The 21,678-nt window shown below is 38.7% G+C and overlaps 2 protein-coding genes across 4 annotated transcripts in view; both read right to left on the reverse strand.

The window, feature by feature from the left end:
- The window catches only part of arhgef9a (Cdc42 guanine nucleotide exchange factor (GEF) 9a), an 84,570-nt gene extending 82,978 nt beyond the window's left edge, over window positions 1–1,592 (reverse strand). For all 3 annotated transcript variants that reach the window (XM_036523613.1, XM_036523612.1, XM_036523614.1), the window contains exon 1: window positions 1,048–1,592. In XM_036523613.1, the coding sequence (XP_036379506.1) occupies window positions 1,048–1,518 (471 nt within the window). In that variant the 5' untranslated portion in view covers window positions 1,519–1,592. The remainder of the gene's footprint in view (window positions 1–1,047) is intronic.
- On the reverse strand, window positions 1,544–21,419 carry LOC118774442. The gene is made up of 3 exons (XM_036523788.1): window positions 21,174–21,419; window positions 1,636–2,696; window positions 1,544–1,549 (listed from the first exon to the last, which is right to left on the reverse strand). Exons 2-3 carry the CDS (start codon window positions 2,650–2,652, stop codon window positions 1,544–1,546), a joined length of 1,023 nt encoding a protein of 340 aa, XP_036379681.1. The 5' UTR covers window positions 2,653–2,696; window positions 21,174–21,419.
- Between the last annotated feature and the right edge of the window lie 259 nt (window positions 21,420–21,678).

Consider the following 21,678-nt stretch of genomic DNA (forward strand, 5'->3'; position numbering starts at 1 on the left):
ATTCAAAAGGAAATAAAATTTCCATTTGCTGACTTTCTTGAATGTATCTAAATTTATCAAATAATAATTGCAATAATTGTCATTACAATCTTCTGATACTTTATTTTGATGGGAAATGAAAAGCATCATAATGAAAAAGATGGCTCCCATCACATCTGGCAGTGAATGACAAAGGACTATCCAGCACAGTGAGTTAATCAGGGAGAACCTATTAACACAGCATCAGTCCCAGGAGGCATTTCACAGGCCCCAGGAATCTCTTGGCGTTAGTCTTTGCAAAGCCATTCACTCTCTCAATAGGCGCGACAGGATTTAGCAGGCTAAAATGGATGTTGCCAATATCAATTTATTCAGTGAACATACATTCCTATATTCAGCTACACGACTGTAATTAAATTGCAACTGAAAAGTGATACTGATGTCCCTTTGAAGCAATTTATTAATATCCTTCTTAGGTCATCTAAGGAATGCTGGTTTAAGGTTTCATAAACCTGCCGAGAGCACCTGTTTTATTATTTACTGCATATATATGAGGAGACTTCTCTATCGCTATCTCTCTCTCGCACGCTCTCTCTCTGTCTATTTATATAGATGCATACATTGCAAATTGCATTCATGATACATTACATTGTAATTAATACGTTGTGGATTAATTAAACAATGGCAGGAATATTATACATTATTTATTTATTGATTTATTGATTTTGGGAGGGGGGCATGGATTACTCAGCCCAGCACATGGGGGAGCTACAAAGCAGCAGTAACATTTTATGTTGTGAATATATGTCTTTTTTCTTAAAAGTTATTCCCATCCATTTTAAGGAGATTCCATGCATCACCCACTATTTTTGACTGTACTGAAGTTATTGACATTAATCAGACGTTTCTCTCAATTCTACACCATCTGTGAACCATATCTGATACCCACTGATTCAACATTGCAGCAGTGCTGAAATGGGCTGTACTGGTGTTTGATAGTTAAGTAATTAATCAAGCACTAATTAATCAAGCATTAATCAATATTGATTAATAGATACAACATCTTACCTTAGGTGCCTTCCCCAAACTATGTGATTTGCCTTTGTGCAGGTGAGTTTCTTTGTTTTCTACATTCTCTTTCCCATTGTGGTCCGGCTTCTGATCATGGGAAACTGAAACATTGACAGAATCCATGTCACTCTCTTCCTCAGATGGACAAACACCCAACCGAGTTCCTGTATCAAGAAACAATCTGTTCTCTTGGTTTTCATGTCCGAAGTCATTCTCTGTGGAGGCTTCACAGTTGTGTGGTAAAGGGGTGGGAACGTCTGTCTCTGAGGACGGACACCTATTGGAAAGGTGCCCATTGGGGCTGGGTGGTTCTGGACAAGATTTCCACGATTTCAGAACTACATGGGGGCACTCATCTGGTGTTATGCTCATGGAGGATACCACCTCACACAAGCCTGAATCTGAAGACAAAGGAGACAAGGGAGTGAGGGACACTGCTTTGCCTTCATTCCCCAAGGTTAAGGACATGCTTTGAACAAACACGGCTGATGCCTCAGGGCTAGGAGAACCCAGAGGAGAGTGCTCTCCATCAGGCGGGGAGAAAGACCGCGAGGAGTTTCTCCACTTTCTGGCTGTCTCAGCCACATTGCTGAAAAACCGGAATAGGCCTCCAAAATGGCTGCCTTTATTTTCAATGCCTGTTGGGGGCAGTTTGGGGGTGGGGTTTGAATCTTTGACGCACTCAAAGTCGGCAGACGCACAGTCTGAATCAATCGTTTTGTCAAAGGTGTGAAATTCTGAGTCAAAACTCTTTTCCAAATGGTGGGAGCTTCCTTTCCCTATGAAAGAGATCTTTTTCAGGTAATTCCAGACATCTGCCCCTTTGGACTTCCTCGCACTCTGTGGTGTCTTTGAGCAATCACTGAGGCCATGCTCCTCATGCCCACTTGAGTTGTTACAGTTTGAGAAGTTGGAGTGATCTTTCTTTGCGTAAGACACTCCTTCCTGTGACTTACAACCATTTTGTTTCCGTGATAAGTCTCTGGGCTCATTTTCGGAAGTACTAATGGAGTCAATGTCCTCGAATGAATAGTCAAAATCTTTGGTGCACCCAGCATAAGAATGCCTTTTAATTTTATTCCTGAGGAAGTTGCGTGGTACGTACATGTGGGTGGAGTCATCCCTGCAGAAAGACTCTTCCTCAGGTCCCTCCCCTAAGGGGCTGTTCAGCTTAGCATTGGAGACCTTAGCCTTAGATTTAGACTTTAGCTTCTTGAGAGACCTAACTTTGTCCACAAAGGACAGCTTGGGTACAGAGGCTTCGCCTGGTAGGATCATGGAGTGAGGTCGTCTCTCACACCCAGAAGGAGGCTTCCTCCTAGCAAGAATCTTCCAGATCCCTGTGTTTTTTGGCTTTCGGCTGAAGTCCACCCTCTCCTTCGCCAGGCGCTGACAGGGGCTGGGACTGGGACCAGGACTGGGATCAGGACCGGAACCAGGACCAGGGATGTCCACCTCCTCGAGTTCTTGAACTCGCATGATGCCCATCTCTTTCTCCACATCCTGGGACACATTATATACTTTGTTGGCAAAGCCGTTGGCATCTTTGCGCTCAGAGATTGGGCTGTTCACGTCATCCATCCTCTCATCTTGGACAGTCATTCAGTCATTTTGCAGAGCCTCATGTCTCACATTCACCTGGTTATCTGCAAAAAAAGAGACTTTGTCATTTTTTTTGCTTTGATTTTTCTTGATTTTGTCTCCAAGCCAAACATTGCATAGCTGATGTTTTCCTGAATACCAGGTCAAAAGTTCTCTGTAAAACCAGTAATTTGTAAATAATTGCAACGACTTCTCTTTCTTTCATTCGTTTTTTTTGATGATGTGGAACAGAAAAGTACAAAATTATGAAAGAGCCTCTGGTTTGACAAATTCTTCAGAGAATTATACAACCAAAATACATTTCTACCCAGTCCCCTTTATCTGTCTGAGTGATCAAATTTATGCCAAAGCTAAGATATGCTTTCAGTTCAATGGCAAACCCTTTATGAAAAGCTGTGTCTACTGTAGTTTTATCTAGCACTTACTCTCCACAAAATGTGTTACAATCAACTGGAGGTATGATGTGTACTTTAAAGCAGCGTTTCTCAACTCGTGGGTCATGACCAAAATTTGGGTTGTGGCAAGTTCTGAAAGGGTCGTGAGCCCGTGTTGGAAATTTAAACATTTTAAAACCAGCCAGCTCCTAAATGCTGATCCATGATCAGATTTCCCAGCCCCAATCCTAACATTAACCTATATAAATGGATCCTGGATCTGCAGTTGCTTAGCACAAAACTACTGAACACTCAACCAATCAAAAAAGCCTACCCCCATTTGTTTAATTTCAAATGCACTGGCACGTCCAGTCAGATTTGTTTGATACACATTGATTGGCGTAGATTGCAGATTGCACTGCGCGCTTGATCACTGCGCTAAACTCTCGCATGTAGGCCCCACTGACAATGTTAGCTAGCATAACTAGGAAAATGGTCAAATTCTTGAAATGTACTAGCAAACCTCCTTCCAGACCAAGCAGCACCAGCTCGCGGGAATGTTCCTCCAAACCTAAGAGGCAATATAAAAGGACATATGACCCAGATTTTCTCAAGTATGGATTTACCTACACTGTTAAACATGGTGAGCACAAGCCATTGTGTGGCTAAAGAAAGCATGATGAAGCCTTCGAAGTTACAGAGGCATTTAGAAACAAAACATGCCAGCTACAAAGATAAGCCTCTGGAATTTTTTAAACGTAAGAGCCAAAATCTTGAGGCTTCCCAAAAGACCTTTGAGCATATACGTACAGTACAGGAGCAGGCACTCTGTGCTGCCTATCTGGTTTCGCACTGAATTGTAAGTGTAAAAAGATACTGTTGCAGAAGAACTTATACTTCCTTATGCGATCAACATGTGCACCGAACCCTTAGGTGAGTCAGAAGCTGAAGAATTAAAGACATTAAGCAACAGATAACCAAGCATCTCTCAGCTAGCGACTGTTTCGCTTTACAACTCGATGAATCCACCGACGTGGCTATGTACGTGCGGCATGTGTGGAATGATGACTTTGAAGAGCAGTTTTTGTTTAATGCGGATTTGCCGAAATCCACCACTGCAGTAGAGATTTTTTCCGCATTGGATACATACTTGAATTCAGTGGGGCTGAGCTGGACAAAGTTTATTGGTGTGACAATGGACGGAGCAGCCTCGATGACAGGCAAACATTCAGGGGTTGTGAAAAAAAAATTGGATGTAGCTGCACCGAACGCAACGCGGAACCACTGTTTTTTACACAGAAAAGCATTAGCTGCTAAAGACATGGTACCGGAACTTCAAAAAACACTGCAAGAGGTGGTGAAAGTTGTTAATTACATCAAGCATAGCACCAAGAATGCAAGGTGTTTTCAAGCTTTTTGTCAAGAGATGGGAAGTGGGCATGAACAACTGCTGTATCATGCTGCGGTCTGCTGGCTCTCCAGGGGCTAAGTGTAATCCCGAGTTTACGAGCTTAGAAGCAAGTTGGCATCTTTTCTTACAGAAAAGAAGTCAGATTTAGCAGAATATTTTAACGATGACCTGTAGATTGTTCATCTTTCTTATCTTGCTGACATTTTTGATTATGTGAATACACTGAACGTGTCATTATAAGGGAGGGGGCATAAACGATTTGAGCAAACTGACAAAATCAATACCTTCAAAAAAAAGTTGACTCTGTGGACCAAGCATGTTATCAATGGCAGGCTGGACATGTTACCGAATGTGTGTCATGAGGTAAAAAACCTGGCAGATTCAGATAGCTCAGTGCTGAAAAGGGTGATCAGTGACCATTTGGAGAAACTGGATGCACAGTTTTGCAATTATTTTCCAGAAGAGGAGAACATGCTGGTCCAAGAATGGATAAGGGAGCCATTCGGAGTTGACGTGGAAACCGTGATTTTGTCATCTGAGGAAGAAACTCAACTGGTTGAGTTATCATGAGATCGTGGCCTTCAAAAGAAGTTCTCAGAGTTGAATCTCCCTCAGTTCTGGTGCAGCGTTGCAAGCGAGTATCCTACTCTTGCTAACCATGCAATCAGAGTGCTTTTGCGTTTCAGTACCACATATTATGCAAGACTGGCTTCTCTGCTCCCACCCAGCTAAAGAACAAAAGCAGAAACAAAATGAATGTTTAACATGATCTCCGGATTGCACAGTCTTCAGTTACCCCAAATTTTGACAGACTTATTAAAAGGAGGAAGCCCCAGGTTTCTCGTTAAGAAGAATTGGATCATAAAATGTAAGTTGACAATTATATTTCATAATTAATATTAAATTATGTTAACCCATTTTTCTCCTACTTACAAATGTTTGAATGGCTTATTTAAGATCCGAAACAATCACATTTTTTCAATTGTCAAACTGTAGTAGGCATGATGTTGAATTTGAGAGAGCTGGCTAGTTTTACTACTTTATTTAGTTTTACTACTTTACTATATAGGGTCATGACTGAGCTGGCATGTTAAAAATTGGGTCGCAATGCAAAACAGGTTGAGCATCACTGCTTTAAAGCATTCATACTTACAGTACAATGCATGCATTTTGCTGTACACTTAAAAAAAGAATCAAGATCTTTCATTTTCCATGCTGATGCCATCTTAAGAACAAATTGTTCACCTGCTGAAATAAAAAAGCCATGGGCATTTGAATATTTATTAATTCATTACCTTATTGGCTGATGGTGCCTGCAGTGAGATTTCTCGTAACTAAAACAAGGCTCCCAGCAGAAAACGGGTAACTGTCTTTGGGAAACCTATTACTAACTGGGGCTGATAATTCACTTTGTGGATGGTATGTAGCTCTGTGAACATGTTCATATTCAAGTTGTTAATGGTGTTGAGTTGATATTTAGTTTTATTGATGTTTAGCCTGTTTAGCCTCTTCACAGTATACATAGTCATACTGTATGTGACAAGTAAGGCTAAGATATCACACGGTATCCATCTGTTGATATCAACAATCATCTTATGCAAGTGACATACCAAAGTGTTCAGTATTGAACCAGCTCTGAGAAGCTGAGCAGAAGAGGGCTCAAATCTACTGTGTAATGTGGTGTTTTCAAAACATATGAAAGCCTGTTTTTATTGAAGCACAATGTTCTTTGTACGTACAGTAATTTAAAAAAATAAGCAAGCATACTTTTTACTAATTTCATTGACTGTGAAACTCAGAAGTGCTGCTTGCTTAAATTTTAAGGACAGAGCGCAAGGTGGCTGACTCCTAGAGGCCTTTTAGGAGTCTTCTCACACTGCATTAAAACACCCATTATGCATATGTCATTGCAGCTAAATTCACCTAAGGACAGTGTATTAGAATGACACAAACACTGCCATACAGTGGTGACTTCATACTGTATACAGACAAGAGAGAGTATGTAGATTACCCAGGAAACCTGGGTGGTTGGGAAAGCAGATTACAGGAACGGGTCAACAGTGAGTCAGTGTAATACCACTGTGGTACAGTAGCAGTCCAGTCGCTTTACTACAACTCTGAGAAGCTTACAACATGCCACCCACCCAATATATAGTTTCCATGGAGACAGACAATCCCCCTGCAGAATATTAAGATGTGATTACCTTGATATGAACAACATATCAACAAATTACATCATTTTGTTTGAGATATTCTGAGCAAAAGAACAGAGCAAGTGACTATTTCACTGTCTTGGGGGGGGGGGGCTGAACCTCACTGGATCACAGAAAGAACCATCAACACAGTGAAAGTCATAAACCTAACTTGTCAGGCATTTGCACAGCTTTAAATGAGGACATGATGCCTTTATGAATGTTCTAGCTGACATTACAGCAGTATGGTAATGCTGACACAGTAAAGGTATATGACAGCTTCTGTATTAAACATCATTTTTGGTGTATTCTTGTTTTACAGCTTGTGGACTGGTGTGAAATGTACATGAAATTACATATTTCATCAGTCAAGGAAACTGACTGCTCAAATTCTTAAAATGTATTTCTTGATTTTACTGTCAAAGGAAGTAAAATGCTTACAATTTACATTTCTATGTTCCATGACATGGAACAAAGAGAACAGATTTTATTACAATAACTATGTTTTTGTACATAGCCATTAACTTCAATTAATTTCATTGCTTAAATAATAATCATTATTTAAACAAAGCCTAAGACAATAGAAATATTCCATTGATGACATGAACTAATTAATAAATGAATAATTTAGCTTTTAACGTAAGTCTGGCTTTGTAAATTATTTAGCATTGTATTTTATGAACATATCAGTAAATATAACTTTCAGACACAGGGTGGAAGTATCATATATGAATGAGAGAAATAATATTGTTTCACAAATCTGAATATGTATTGATCCTGCACATCATGGGAATGAACAGTTTTATGTGAAACATTATTCAGAAACAAAACCATGTAGCAAAGCAGTGCAGTCTGGTAAGAACTGTTGCGACATAGGTCAAAGAAGCATACTGCTATGATTTGAATTATGTAATTCTGCCATTTCATTCATGCTGTCACTTAAAATTCAATTTTATTTGGAATACGTTTTGTGTATATCATCAATTTATTTGAAAATGTGAGGAAAAACATCCCCAGTTAGTGTTCGGAAGATATTTTCACTTGTTTGCTTATTAACAGCTATAATTTTCAATATAAAAGGAATTCTGTAACATTAAGAAATACATAAATAACAGGTAATTCTTACTGCAATCAAAATAACACATTTTTCAGGGAAAAACATGTCCTACGTTAAGAATCAGAGTTCTTTCCCAATAATTACACTGTCACTTCTGTCTGTCATAATGCCAAGCGATCACTTGAAAAGCCTTTTAAAAATAAAAGGATATGCTCTGTAATTACAAGTACAATGTTCTCAAATGCTGGGAATGCATTCTTTGTAGCATCTCAGAGAAATTACTTTGTTACAAAGAAAAAGTGCCAAACCCTTCTCAGCTAGGAAAAAGAAAGGTAATCTGTTTTTCCATTGGTCCAACACATGTTCTAGTAACATTAAGCAGACAGCAGAGCATGCCCAGCTTATCTGAACAAGCCATTTTTCTTGTCACATTACCTTTGTAATATCACCCAAAGTCATTCGAGTGGTTACATTTACAGAGAAGACAACTACATGCAGACTACAATATTTAAACTAAACATAGCATGTAATGGACATGATCATAAATGGGCCAAAATTCATTTCCAATGGTGATAAACAGATGCTGATATTGCCAATATTATCAGCCAATATTAATCTTTTTGACAGAACACACATTGTAATTTACACAATCAATATTTCTGATAGTGTATTCAATTTCCTTTGTGCATAAACATAAAACAATTCAGACTGTGCCAAGCAGATTTCATTCATTGTCATGTTTATCATCAATCCATCAATGGAACCTATCTGGTTGCTTTACCTTGAAGGCTGCCTTAAACATTTGAATAAAACAAACGTCATCTAGTCTGTACAACTTTACAGTTAACACAGGTATATTGCTAAATTAGTCCAAGAAATACCAGTCAAGAAAACTATATAACATTGACAAACAGATAATGCTAATAAACCTCTATATCATCCACATGACCTCCAGGCAATCTGCATCAGCTACAGGCCTAATCATCAGACATTAAGTTTAGGATCTCCTTGAGGTAGACCATGGCAAGGAATCCCCCACTAGTAAACTAATGATGCACGATTTAAAGAACAGACAGCATTTCAAAGGAAGCAGGACCACTGTACTTGAAAGCCAGCTACGATCACTCTTTAAGCTTTCATTCTAGGGTAGAAAATGTTTGTGGATGAGGTTATGGGGTGGACCTTAGGTGTCTCTGTTCTCTTGCTAGGTCAACTACAGTTTTATTTCACACACACACACACACACACACACACACACACACACACACACACACAGAAATTGGCTGAGATACAAGCACAACAGGCTTCTTTAACAGCACACTCTCTGCCTCTGACATGGAATTCCGTGCTGACAACTATAAAACAACCACATACCACATCGGTTTGGGTGGCCTCCACTCCGCCAAGGATTAGCAGTGGCTGGAATAAAAGTCAATGTACTCTATAATACACACAAAGGACCCAGACTCACAAGTCTGTCAAAAAAAATGCAACTACCTATTTTGGTAATACTGCGTCCTCAGACTAGTGTTGCCACCCTCTACCCATTTAAAGCTAATCCTGTCAGCAACCAAGCTAATTTCGTGTGGTTTGGTTGACTTTGTAAGAATTCATTGGTTTTAAGTGGTTTCTGTTCTGTCTGTTCTTATCTTGTAAGTTATATTTTGCTATAATTCATGAAATCTCCAAAGGAAAACATTTGTCCAATGTACAGTTAACAGAGTTCAAAATACACCATTCAAGCTGTGCTGTTTTTCCAAGATATAATTATTGTTCATTGATTCATTGAGTAGCTGATCCCATTGAATATATATTTATGCACAAACTTGCTAACACAGCCAGAGAGTCTGTGTATTTGTTAAACTTTAAATTGGCTGCTGTTCTCAGATATGTAAAAATATATATATATACACAAATGCTTTCATAACGTTTGGTGCACCAAACCAGATTACTCAGACTGGTGTTTGTTTGTCAACACCAACGCTCCTGAACATGACCACACTATGACAGTGACCGAATCCTCCATTATCAATAAAGAAAAAAGGACCAATAAACATACATTTCCCACTAATGCTCCTCTAAAACATATTTTTGGATCTTAAACACAGCCCCTTAGGTGATTAATATTCTTCTTAAATATTATAATAACTTCAGAGGAGCACTGAAACAAGAGGCTTATAAAAATACACATTCACATTAATGTTTCCTTAGTGATACAGACCTGGTCTTCAACGTCATAATTTGTTTAACACTTTCCACACAGGACTTTGAAACATGCATTGTCATACATTATAAAATGTAAGTAACGGTGTTCAAAATTCAGTTTAATCCATCAAGGTAATTTGTGCAAATGAATGCTTTGGTGAGCTATTCAGACCTCTCCTAGTTGGTGTGTTGGCCATAAAAGTGCCAATGGTACATTATCCAGACAGCGGCAAACCCTCTGCACACCTGACAGATGAACCCAGTGACCCCCATGGAATCCAAATATCAGTCACTGTGCTCCATGGGACTGAGAATCCTGGAGGATCTCCAGTTCAGCCTGCCTTCAAAGGATCTACTCATCCTCTTCATCTCCCTGGAATAAGTGAGTACAGAGGCCAGTGGGGGGTGGGTTGGGGGGGTTCTGTAAATGTTAACCCCTTTTTGGTACAAAATCACACATATAGCCTATAGAAAATTGCAATGCAATTGCAAAATGTCTAACATAGGGACACATTTTGTCCACAGTACACACCGAGCAATGTAAACAGCTGACAGATGCTCCAGAGATGCTCCATGTATGAGTCTTGTGGAAAAGGTATGCCCATGCCATCATCATGCCCCCAAGGACCACAAAATCATGCTGATATCAGCTGCAAGGTCCAGCGGGTATGATGGCAAGAGGGGTCATGCTGGAGTACTGAGCAAGCCCCCAAGCGGTTTGATAAATAATGCAACTGGCATACTGCTGAAGGTAGGTGGTGCATAAATAAATAACCAGCCACCTAATTACAATCTATTATTCTGAGCAGATTTGTGTGAAATGCAAGGAGAACAGCATGTTTTAAAGTAAATCCCAAATGATGACTCATAATTAAAACAGAATCCAGTTTAGCCAAGGAAGGCAAGAGAGAACAATCCTTGTTAAACTTACACAGGCTAATGCGAGCCGATGGCAGAAAATGTTTACATCACTGTCAGCCTTTGGGGCTCAATCACTAAGTGACTACATTCACTAAATTCACTACATGACACTATCAGGACGTTAGTAGTTAGACTTCAACACAGCAGGGATTTTTGTCATGTCTGTGCTACCTCCAGGTGCACCCCAGCTCAGACTGGGAGCGGTTTCTGTCAGCTCACTCTCTGATAAAGTAAGTGGCCAAGGGGAAGCAGATGTGATTAATGCGAGGTTATGGAATGAGGAACCAGGATGTTTTTGTTCACACATGCCTCCTGTAGATAAACAGTGAAGCAAAGGTCTTTACTTTTTCATTTATTGTGTCACTGCAAGAAACTTTACAAAATGGAGGGAGAAATAGAAAATGTGTTCAATAATGGCTGTTTTTATTCTTCAAGATTTGTGTTGCAGTGACAGACATTTCCCTAATCATATGAGAATGCAAAAAGTGCCTTAACTACCTACACTGCACAGGTGGTGGAGATGCTGATTTATGCAGCTATAGATACACTGCTACAGACTGCAGTGGAAGAACTGAGCGATGCACTAGGCTGGGGACCCAGTATTATATCACAATTTTTGTACGACCTTTCAATATTTTCAGCGGTGCCATATATCGTCTGATCTGCCTGACCTGCCTGCACTATGCTGCTTCAGCAGGTGCAAACTGTATTTTTCAAGAGAACACTTGACATTAGCTGCTATAGCTAGCTAGATAACTTGCATGCAATCTTGTTAGCTAAGGTAAACTAGCTGAGAACTAACAGTACTAGCAGTGAATTAAGTAGTCTACTCTAATGTTAGTGAAAAAAGACACATACTGCTAGCAATTGTATATGTTGTAAATATAGAGCTGCAGAGCTAAAGCTGACATATTTACCAGACTACCAGACTAATTTATGTAGTGCGTTTATTTTGGTGCCTGCGTGTGCAGTGCTGGTGAGCCCAGACTCTGGCAGCACGTGAATGGAAGTTGGTTAATCTTTTCTCACCGGCTCATCTTTGGTTATAGGGAACAATATGCTAGCTAGCTAACACACATGGTTATCTAGCTGGCTATATTAACCAACTAAGCTAACTCAGTTATAACAAAGAGCTAGCTATAAACTAACTAGGGGGCTCATATACCTGTAATTTTCTATAAGTTAATCAACTTCAATGTCAAAAATGAATCCTCTGACTATTTATTAGACGTCACTGCTGTTCAGTCACTTGATCAGTAGAGTTCATTTTGGGTCTTGACCCAGAGGTTAAGAAGCACTGCAGAATTTTCTAGCTAGGAGGGACCTGGGGGGCAACCCTGTATAAAGCTGTGAAAAGTGCACGGGGGAGACAAAAACTATGTACCTTACAGCACTCTTGACACTGGTCTGTCAATTTAGTCCATTTCCGTGGTCACAAGAAGTCAGTTATTGGTCAAGTGCTAGGGTATTTTTGGTCAAAACACCCAACACAACCCACCTCATTCCTTTTTAACACAAACACACACACAACTACTTATGTGCTTGCCATCAGCCAAGCCCACATAGACTATGGATTTTGCAAACTGAAATGTTACATTTGCTTTGAATCATCACTTGTCTGATTGAACAAGTCACTGGCCAGTTTTACTTGCCCAACACATGCTTTTATTTGCCCTGGGCAATCGGACAATTGTTAATGTAGAAACCTGTATCAAAAATATATGTGGGCCTAATACGGTCACTATTAAGACTCTCACCTCTGTTGCTTTTCAAATGCACTTGGAATGCAATATACCTGTCCAAATTCAATGAAGAAAATCTCCATTTTACTGTTTGCAGTCTGAAACAATCTGGTCCACCTGAAACTGGTTGTAACTAGTAAGAATGAGGTACAAATAAAGTTATGCATTTAATCTGAACTAAATGAAATTGCATGTATTTCAACAAATATGCCTACAGTCATGTCACTGACTATTTGCACATTCTGATATACATGTAATAACACTGGTTTACATTGAAACATACCTGCATTTACTGTTGGGTTTGGATTGCACAGCATGACATGAATGCATTGCATTGTATGTATGTAAAGTATTGAATGACTGACGGAGAGATGATGTTCAAATTAAGGATGGCACAACAAAAGCTGAGTGTAAGTGGAGTTATCTGTTGCTCTAAATATAAATCATTGTATTTGAAGAGATTATTTACATTTGGATTAAAACTGAATTGAACCTGTATTTAATTGTGAATGCTAGCATGATCAATGAAGCATACAAGAAAAATCTCTTAGTTATTCACATGCAAATGGTGTGCTTTTTTTTTTTTTTTTTTGATTTAGATGATGAGTGAGGCCTTTCATAAATTCATCTATTGCAACACTGCAATGTCGTGTAAAGATCATATATGCTTTTAAATTATTTGTTGGTGAATCTGAACTGAGCTTTAATTACAGAATGCCTGATTCATTTTACTTTAACATATGAAATCATGCAGTCTCTCTTTTGTGTTAAATATTACTTTGCTGAATGTTATACAGCTTTATGACAATTATTAAACATCTATTTACATACTGTATCTGGTACATTAAATATATGACAGGTTTACATTATGGTATACTACGAAGTTGGTTTCAGACCTGTAGCATATCAGTGTGTAGACTGCAATTCAAGAGATATGGCCCAAGTGAAGGCCCATGCACATCAGACACAGAAAAGATTTATGTCTGCATCTCAAATTACAATATAAAGACTTCTTTTTAAAGGCTTCTGGGACATGTATGAACAAACACTGTAGTGTACATTTACAGTTTATTGTAAAAACAAATTTTAAGATATGGACAATGCTTCAAAGAAACACTGAATTTAAAACATTTTTTCTCAGAAATTTGTAGTCACACAATTATGTCACACAACATGGAGAAGTAGTTTGAGCAAAAGCTTGCAGGGAGTTAAAGACTGGCACTAAATCATATAAAATGTCCAAGTATATTTTTGTACAAGCAGTAGCATTTGCATGCATTAATGATGAAATCAACATAGTGGGTTTGCTTCTCATGCATATGTAATTTATTAGCATCTACATATGTAATTCTGGACACTGATGTGAGAATCCGAGGAAAGGCGAAGAGGGTGGAGGAGTGGGATTTGCAAATGAAGTTATGAGGTCATGTATCAAGTTACATAATCAGCTGTTGCAACATAAACATGATGTTAATTCTTAAATGGTATGAAAGCAAGTGTTCAGAACTATACTCGAAAAGCAAAAAACATGCAATGCAAGCAGTACCTTTAGTCCCAGTCCTCTCTTATTGACATAGATAGCTGAAACCATGATCTCAAACATATTGATTTAGATAATTAGTTATTTTCGCTGTATCTATTCATATAATAATTATCTGAACAGAACAGATTGCATGAGACCCTGCATGAAATGGCAATCATCAATTATGAGCCTTGCAAAATTACATAATTACCACATAAGTGTAGGTAAGCTCAAGCAAATATTCCTTGCAAAGTGCATAAGAGTCCTTTAAAAAACACCTCACACCTTATGCTAAGCTAGAGCTCAGGAACGGAAAGACAGGAAATAGCTGTTTTTTTTTTTCTTTTTTTGGTTATTTGCTTTAACAGTACAGAATGATGGGGAGTGATGAATCAATAAAAGACAACAGTCTGGAGTAGCAAACAAGGTACATAAAGACAATGAGCCCCAGGGAGAAATGTGTGTATTACAGTGGAAGTCTCAGTGCCTCTGCTCCATCATTCATACAATACACGCAGAGTTGTTTACACATAATTCTGTAAAGTTTATAGATGTATGGCATTAGTGTTTCACAAATATTACACAAACACAAGAAATCTAGGTTGTGCTTTTAATCAAGCATTTGCACACCAGGGGAATTGATGCAAATAGCAAATTTGTCTCAGAGTTTACTGTAAGAATCCAATCATTTCTTGGTCTTGAGGCAGAAGTACTTAAAGCATTGTAACAAGGATTTTAATAAAAAGGGTTTTTACAGTACTTCTGCAGTCACTTCCTCCATGCCCCAATCCAGTGGTGTAGTCTAGTTTGCAGTACTGGGTATACCGTGATGATTCCCCCCACCCCCTCCCTCCACACACATGCACATCCCAGCGCAACACCCAACAACCTCATAACCACCACCGTCATCACCAACGCATACTGTACATGCATTCACACACAATTCAGGCCATTCCAAAGGGCTGGGCGTGTATTTTCAGAGGATGAAGCCTATTTATTTCAAGCAACATTACATGTTTAAAGTAGCATAGTTAGGGTTGTGACGATAACCGCATCACCGCAATACATCGGTCATGAGACGCCTACCGCGGGGTTGAGCTCATTACCGCATCACGGCAATTGTTTATTTTTTCAGTTATTAAACGCTCGTTCGCGATTAATCTGGAAACTTTAACGCGTTAATGTTTGAACGCAAATGAATCATATTATCAAATTTGACCGCGGCTTCCTTACGTAATTCCAGCGCGAATATTTACCTGGCTGAATTACTGAAAGGCGTGGCAAACGCAGATATGCTGAACGGCAACTTTCGTTTTAACCCTTTCGCATGCAACTTATTTGTTATGGTATGTAGCGCGCGAGTTACCTTATATGGTTCGTTATGGTTTCATTTGCTTTTTTGCAAGTTTGCAAGTTTCTTATAGATTTCAGTTAGTATTTGCTGTATTTTTAGAGTTAAATCGCTGTTTCCTCAAAGCTAAAATTAGCTAGAATTTCTCTAATTGCACCAGTTTAATCACACCGGTGTGACCTTACGCGCGAAAGGGTTAAACCGAAATTTGCCGTTCAGCACATCTGCGGTTTGCCACGTAAAATAAAAAGACCGTTCGATTTTTTTTGCAGCACTTTATACAAGCAGTGATTGTAACAGATAGCCTACCGATATCATGGATGTTCAATTATGTTGCATGTTTAAAAACCATTAGCCTAATGTTCCCTTACCATCTTCTTGTCATTTGATTTGAAAAATTAAAACTGTTTTAATGCGGCTACATAGCCTACTTGTTCATGCTGCTTCAGACGCCATTATTGAATAGCCTACAGAATTATGTGAATTAAAATACTAAATGTTAAATGTTAAAATGTGAAATATTTGTAAGTTTGAAATCACTTTCTAAGTTGTAATCAGCCTTCCCAAGAATTTCGCAGAAAAATAAATTCATGTTCATGTGCAAACGTTATGGGTTGGCTTTCTGTGTTGTGCGGGGGTCGGAGGGCGGTAAACCGCTAAATCGCGGTAATTTGTTGCTTTATTACCGCGGGAAGAAAAAAATCATTACCGTCACAGCCCTAAGCACAGTGTCTGTGGGGTGGGGTAAGAGGGGGTATCCAGACTACAAAGCTTTCCAGATGTGCATCTTCGCTTTGCTTTGCACGTGTTGATTGGCTGGAATAGTGTATGGTTCGATCGAGCCACTTTGTTTCCCCTTTACAGAGCCAGAACTGTGTAGGAACACCGGAGTTTTTTGAGCGTACATAGGCCTACAGAACGGACAGCTAGAGGACCGTGAGGAGAAATTCGCTGAATTTGACAAAAAGTGTATTGGATTAGAATCGTGGAGTGCACCTTTAAAGTCCGCATTTAACCACCTGACCACTAACATTCACAGTTCAAAGGCTTGTGCATTGAATGCCTCCCAACAATAAAAAAAATCATAGCTATATCAAACACAGTGGGTAACAATCATACTTAGTAGCTACTTTCACTTAACTACACCTTGGAATTAAGTACTCTACTTTTGCATTTACCAGCGTACAGCGTATATCTGAGTAGTTATACTTTCACTAAAACAAAGTTCCCTACTTCATCCAACCATATCAATATCACATGCAAAACTAATGTTAACCAGGCATGCCAAAACTTTTCATCTCTGAGCACCATCATTTGATTATTTATCTGTCTAGCTACGTTTTGTTATGGTGATGTTTAGTAGCCTGAAAGAGGAAGGTTGGGCGAACACGGGGGAAGAGGAGGGAGATACTGCTACTGTGCTAACTTAGCTACTTATTGGCTAGCTAGCCATTTTAGTTAGCAAGACAGCTAGATTTTGTGGTTAAAACTATGGAAACCATTACTCACTAGCTAACTTCAGGCACCCACTAGACATGGCAGAAAATATAATTCAATACACATTATCGCACATCCGTTGCTGTTAGAGTAATATATACCAGCTAATCAGCTAATGTTAATCAGTATGAGATTTTCACTCAGCAGTTGTAACTTTATCAGACTCCTTTTCTGCAATCTCAGGTGCCAGTCTGCCAGGATCAGAAACTTCAGCTTCTGGCTTTTGATGATGTGTTTTTATAAATTCCAAGAGTGTTACTTGTTTTCATTTCATTTTGTTTTGTTTTATTTCATTTAACTTTATTTCAATATCCAAATTTTATTTTAAAATCCCGAAATCACACAGCTGCAGCGGTCGCATGTATGAACTCTAGCTTATGAAACGTGCTCACTGGTGCTCAGGGTGAGTGAGGTGGGGGGAGGTGGGGAGGGCTGTCTGATTTGGCGATATGAAAGTTTTTTTGTTTCTTTTTTTCCATATTCGACGATGTTGACCTGCGTATCACGTAGACTACACCACTGCCCCAATCACAAATAAAATGGATAACTCTATAAACGTAACCATGAATTTTATTACATTCATATATATTTTATGGTAAGTACAGAAAGCAATCTTTTCAACATTTTGTTCTGATTCAAAGATCTGTTATATGGCAGGCATATCTACAAAACTCTGACAGACTCCATTATGTCATCTCATAACTATCACATCAGAGAGATGAATGTTGGTATCTTAACAACAGACAACAAAACAATGCACACTTGCACCAGAGGACACATAAAAGCTTATGAAATACTTGTGTTATCAAGATCTGACCTAAACTCTTTCTGTATGTCAAAATTTCTAGGCCTCTTTTGTCCATAACTAAAGAGCAGAGTACACACGGGGAGCCAGAGACCTAAAGTCATTCTGACAACAGCAAAGTTAGGTGAATTCCACAAGACACATTTATTGGGATTTCACACTGGCAATAGTAGTAATGGAATTCAGAACATCTAGGAAACAAAGTGCAGTATCTCAGGCTTTTGTGCTACTAGAAGTGACTCAGAGAAAATGTGCCTTTTAAGTCATATGTAGTTTTTCTTTATTGAATGTCAGCCTGTGCTGCATCAAATTCAAAATAAATTAAGATAACTAGGTATCACATTGTGCATTTGATTTGGTAATATTTTGAAAACTGAATAATGTATTATCAATTGCCAGCTTGTTGAAATTGTGTGCATTTATCAATATGGTCTATATCCTTGGAAATTGTTTTGCATTCCCCTTATCTTAATACAGGTGTTTCTGCTTGGGGTGAGTGTTACTCTCTCCACCATTGAAAACAATTTCAATTCAACTGCACTTTCTCAATGACTTAAACCAAAAACATCACAAACCAGAAAATGAGATTACATCTCATTTTTATATGACACGCATACCTTGACCACTTAATGTGAGAATTAGCATGGCTACAATTAACAGTTGTGATCTAGAGATTCCAGAAAACCCAAAAGTAATGCTGTGTCTTCATGGGCCAAGGTATGCATGCAGAATAGCCAAACATTAAGTAGGAATGGCATCCTCCACATCACACCCATATTGTCATACTGCCAGGAAGTTACACCACATTTAAAGTAACTTACTTGCCTTTATGCCATAAATGAAACTATAACAACCATATACAATTCAATAACCCAAACTAAAAAAAAGATCAAAGCCAGGATAAAATATTCTTTCTTCTCATCTCAAATCATTTTAGGAGAGTACAATCACAACAGCAGGCTTCTACAAATCCTTGTGTCAAAAGATTGGATGACCTTATCAATCGTGGCTGCATTTCAACTGAAAAAAAAAGATAAAGCCTGATGTATTAAGTCTTATACTGATAGGAGACCTCTAAACCCTCCTCAGGTTGCTCTTAGTGCTTCACAAAGCGCCTGCAACATTCTAGGGCAGCCATGTGGAGCAACAACTATTCCAAAAATGTTCTCTCTGGTGGTGAGGGTGTGTGACCTGCAAGCTACAGTAGCTAGTGAATCTTTTACAGCCAGTGAATCTCCTGCTCCCTCTCTGCTGCCACTTTGTGTTGCTGGGAGTTTGTTATATTCTTACTTATAATCCCTGTGACTTTTATAGCCGTGCAAATTTATACACTGGAGCACAGGCATCAGTGTGGCAGAATCCACAAGATGTGGTAAGAAACTCAGCACCTTTTGCCCTTTTTGCCTGTGGAATCCATCATCAGGAATTAAACTCAGAGTGCTATTCACCACAACCTTTCAGACTGGTCTGTCAGATACTTGCTTATATCATATTAGTGAACACAAAACATTGCTTTCATTTTTTAGGGAACAACACCAAACTTTAGAATAACACACCTACACCAAACCGTAAACCCTTCTTGATTTTAGAAGAAAAACTACAAAAAGTGTCACGCTTAGTTTTTTCCTGGATATCACCATGCTTAGGCTTTGTCTGGTCTTAGAGTGATTTTACTTACTGACACTTGTTTTTTGTGATGACTTGCTCAGCGTGGACCAGACACTTTGAAAGGGCACAGTCTGTTCAGAGATGACTGTTGTTAACAGGGCAATTGAAGATACCACTTGATCCCAAGAGCAGTGCTGTCTGACTTGTTACTCCTTTTAATACAGTTGGACAGTACGTATATCAGTTCTTATGAGATAAAAGGAAGAATTCTAAGCCAAAAAAAAAAAAAAATCAGCATGTTTGTCATGTAATAAAAAGACAAAACCCTATTTATTACTTACACATACAGTCAATATCCAAAATACATTATAATTCCAAATATCCCAATTCTAAATCAATGTTATACTACTTTTCACTACACTTTACTTTTCTAATACCACATCAGCATGTTTACATTCACACAAAGTGTAGAATTACACTTGTTATATTATAGCAGTGTAGTGGCAGTCAGTTTTTGGAACAAACTACTATGTAATCCTCCATAAAGGTCTTGCTTCCTGGAGATAACTTAGAAGGCATGTGGTGCTTGACACTACTAAGCCCAGGTTTAAAAAGAAAGGTGTGATAACACCTGGCCCACTGGTCTGTCTTCTATTCCTTTCATACAAGTAAACAGCGGACATGTGGGACTTTCTTGGTGCTTTCCATCAATCTGTTGGTTAATCTTGTCTAGTTAAAAGTATCCTGCTGACGTTAAGCAGTGACGTAAGAGATTTTTAAACTATCACATCAAACCAAGTGCCACCGAATATAATTTACGGTACGGAGCATCAATCCACAGCATATGTATGTCTGAAAGAAGATGTACTCAATGATACTTAATGCTGGATGTGAGTCTCGGCTTGCGTGTGTGTTTCATTTACGCCAAGGACTATCAGAATAACGAAAACAAAGACTTTATGACCACTTTATACAAATCTGATTTGACTGTCGTCATTTGTGAGCGTGTACAATGTGTAAAGCGAATACAAATCTGTTAGACGCCGCAAATAGAGACAAAGGCAAAAGACTGAAAAAGGAATTCGAAAGAATTTCCTGGGACTACAACATGCATACAGTCATCCTAAGTTAAGTGTAAGGGTGATAACGGTATTGTTTTTTTTGTTTTTTTTTTTTTAATTGTGACAAAGTCGCTACACGCATGGCTAGGCTCACTGCCACATTTCAAAGAAACAAAAACTGACAGCACCGTAAAAAAATCTTTGCTACTAGGGGACCTGGCCAACTTTCCCATTCCAGGCGATTTGAACCTGTTTTTCAGCCTATGGGGAGAATGCAAACGTACCAATAACACTGGAACCATAGGCTACTATTAGAATGTGTGTCGTATCAACTGACAAATTAAAACGTGAGGGTACCACATCTAAAATAAAAGATATACTCATGTGTTTTGATCAAACATAATTACTTCTCCGTCAAATGACATTACAAAACAAAACTCTAGTAAACAGGAACAATGGAAAAGGTCAAATATAGTGGCAGATTGATTTTCTTTAATTAAAAGAGGATGAAACTGTTCATCCGAATGCCGTGGCCTCGCGCTGGACCTGTTGTTGACAGTTGGACAAGAGTTTTCACGGACAACAGGAGGACAGATATCAACTCTCGATATTGTTCAGCAAATTAAAGATTTTACTTGTATATATATATATATATATATATATATATATATATATATATATATATATATATATATATATATATATATTCGTAGCCTGTACACAACAACAGCCTTCCTGATAAAAATAAAACTAAACAGCGTGAAGTGTAACTCACCAGAGTTATCTTGCTTCTGGAGTTGTGCGATATCCAAAACTGAAAAATCGGTCAGCTAATTACGACGTCGCTACTGTACGGAGAACAGAAGAAAGAAGTTTCACAGTATCCAAGTGCCATCCTGTACGAATTAGTTTTGGTCATGTTCCTCTTCACCCCAAAAGGAAAGAAATGGTTTTTAATACTTTTTAAATCCAGTTCATTTTACAGCTCTGTAGCGCGAAACAGCGTACCTTCCTATATCACCGGCAGTCAACCAAAGAACAGAGCATGAGTTTTCCCAAGTTTATGTGTTCTTTGGCAGGGAGCTCAGTGTAAGTGCCAGACTGCTGCACTGTTTGGTCAGACGCTGACTCACGCACGCACGCACAGACGGTGCACTTGAAACTGGAGTGTACACACTGTCCTTTACTTTTGACCCCAGGTTTGACAACCACTGATTAACAGGCAGTGCTAAATGGTTCATACCTGTCGCTGTTGTTCATGTATGAGCGAAATGTAATCA

The sequence above is a fragment of the Megalops cyprinoides genome, chromosome 3 (assembly GCF_013368585.1).
Source record: "Megalops cyprinoides isolate fMegCyp1 chromosome 3, fMegCyp1.pri, whole genome shotgun sequence".
Taxonomy (NCBI): Eukaryota; Metazoa; Chordata; class Actinopteri; order Elopiformes; family Megalopidae; genus Megalops; species Megalops cyprinoides.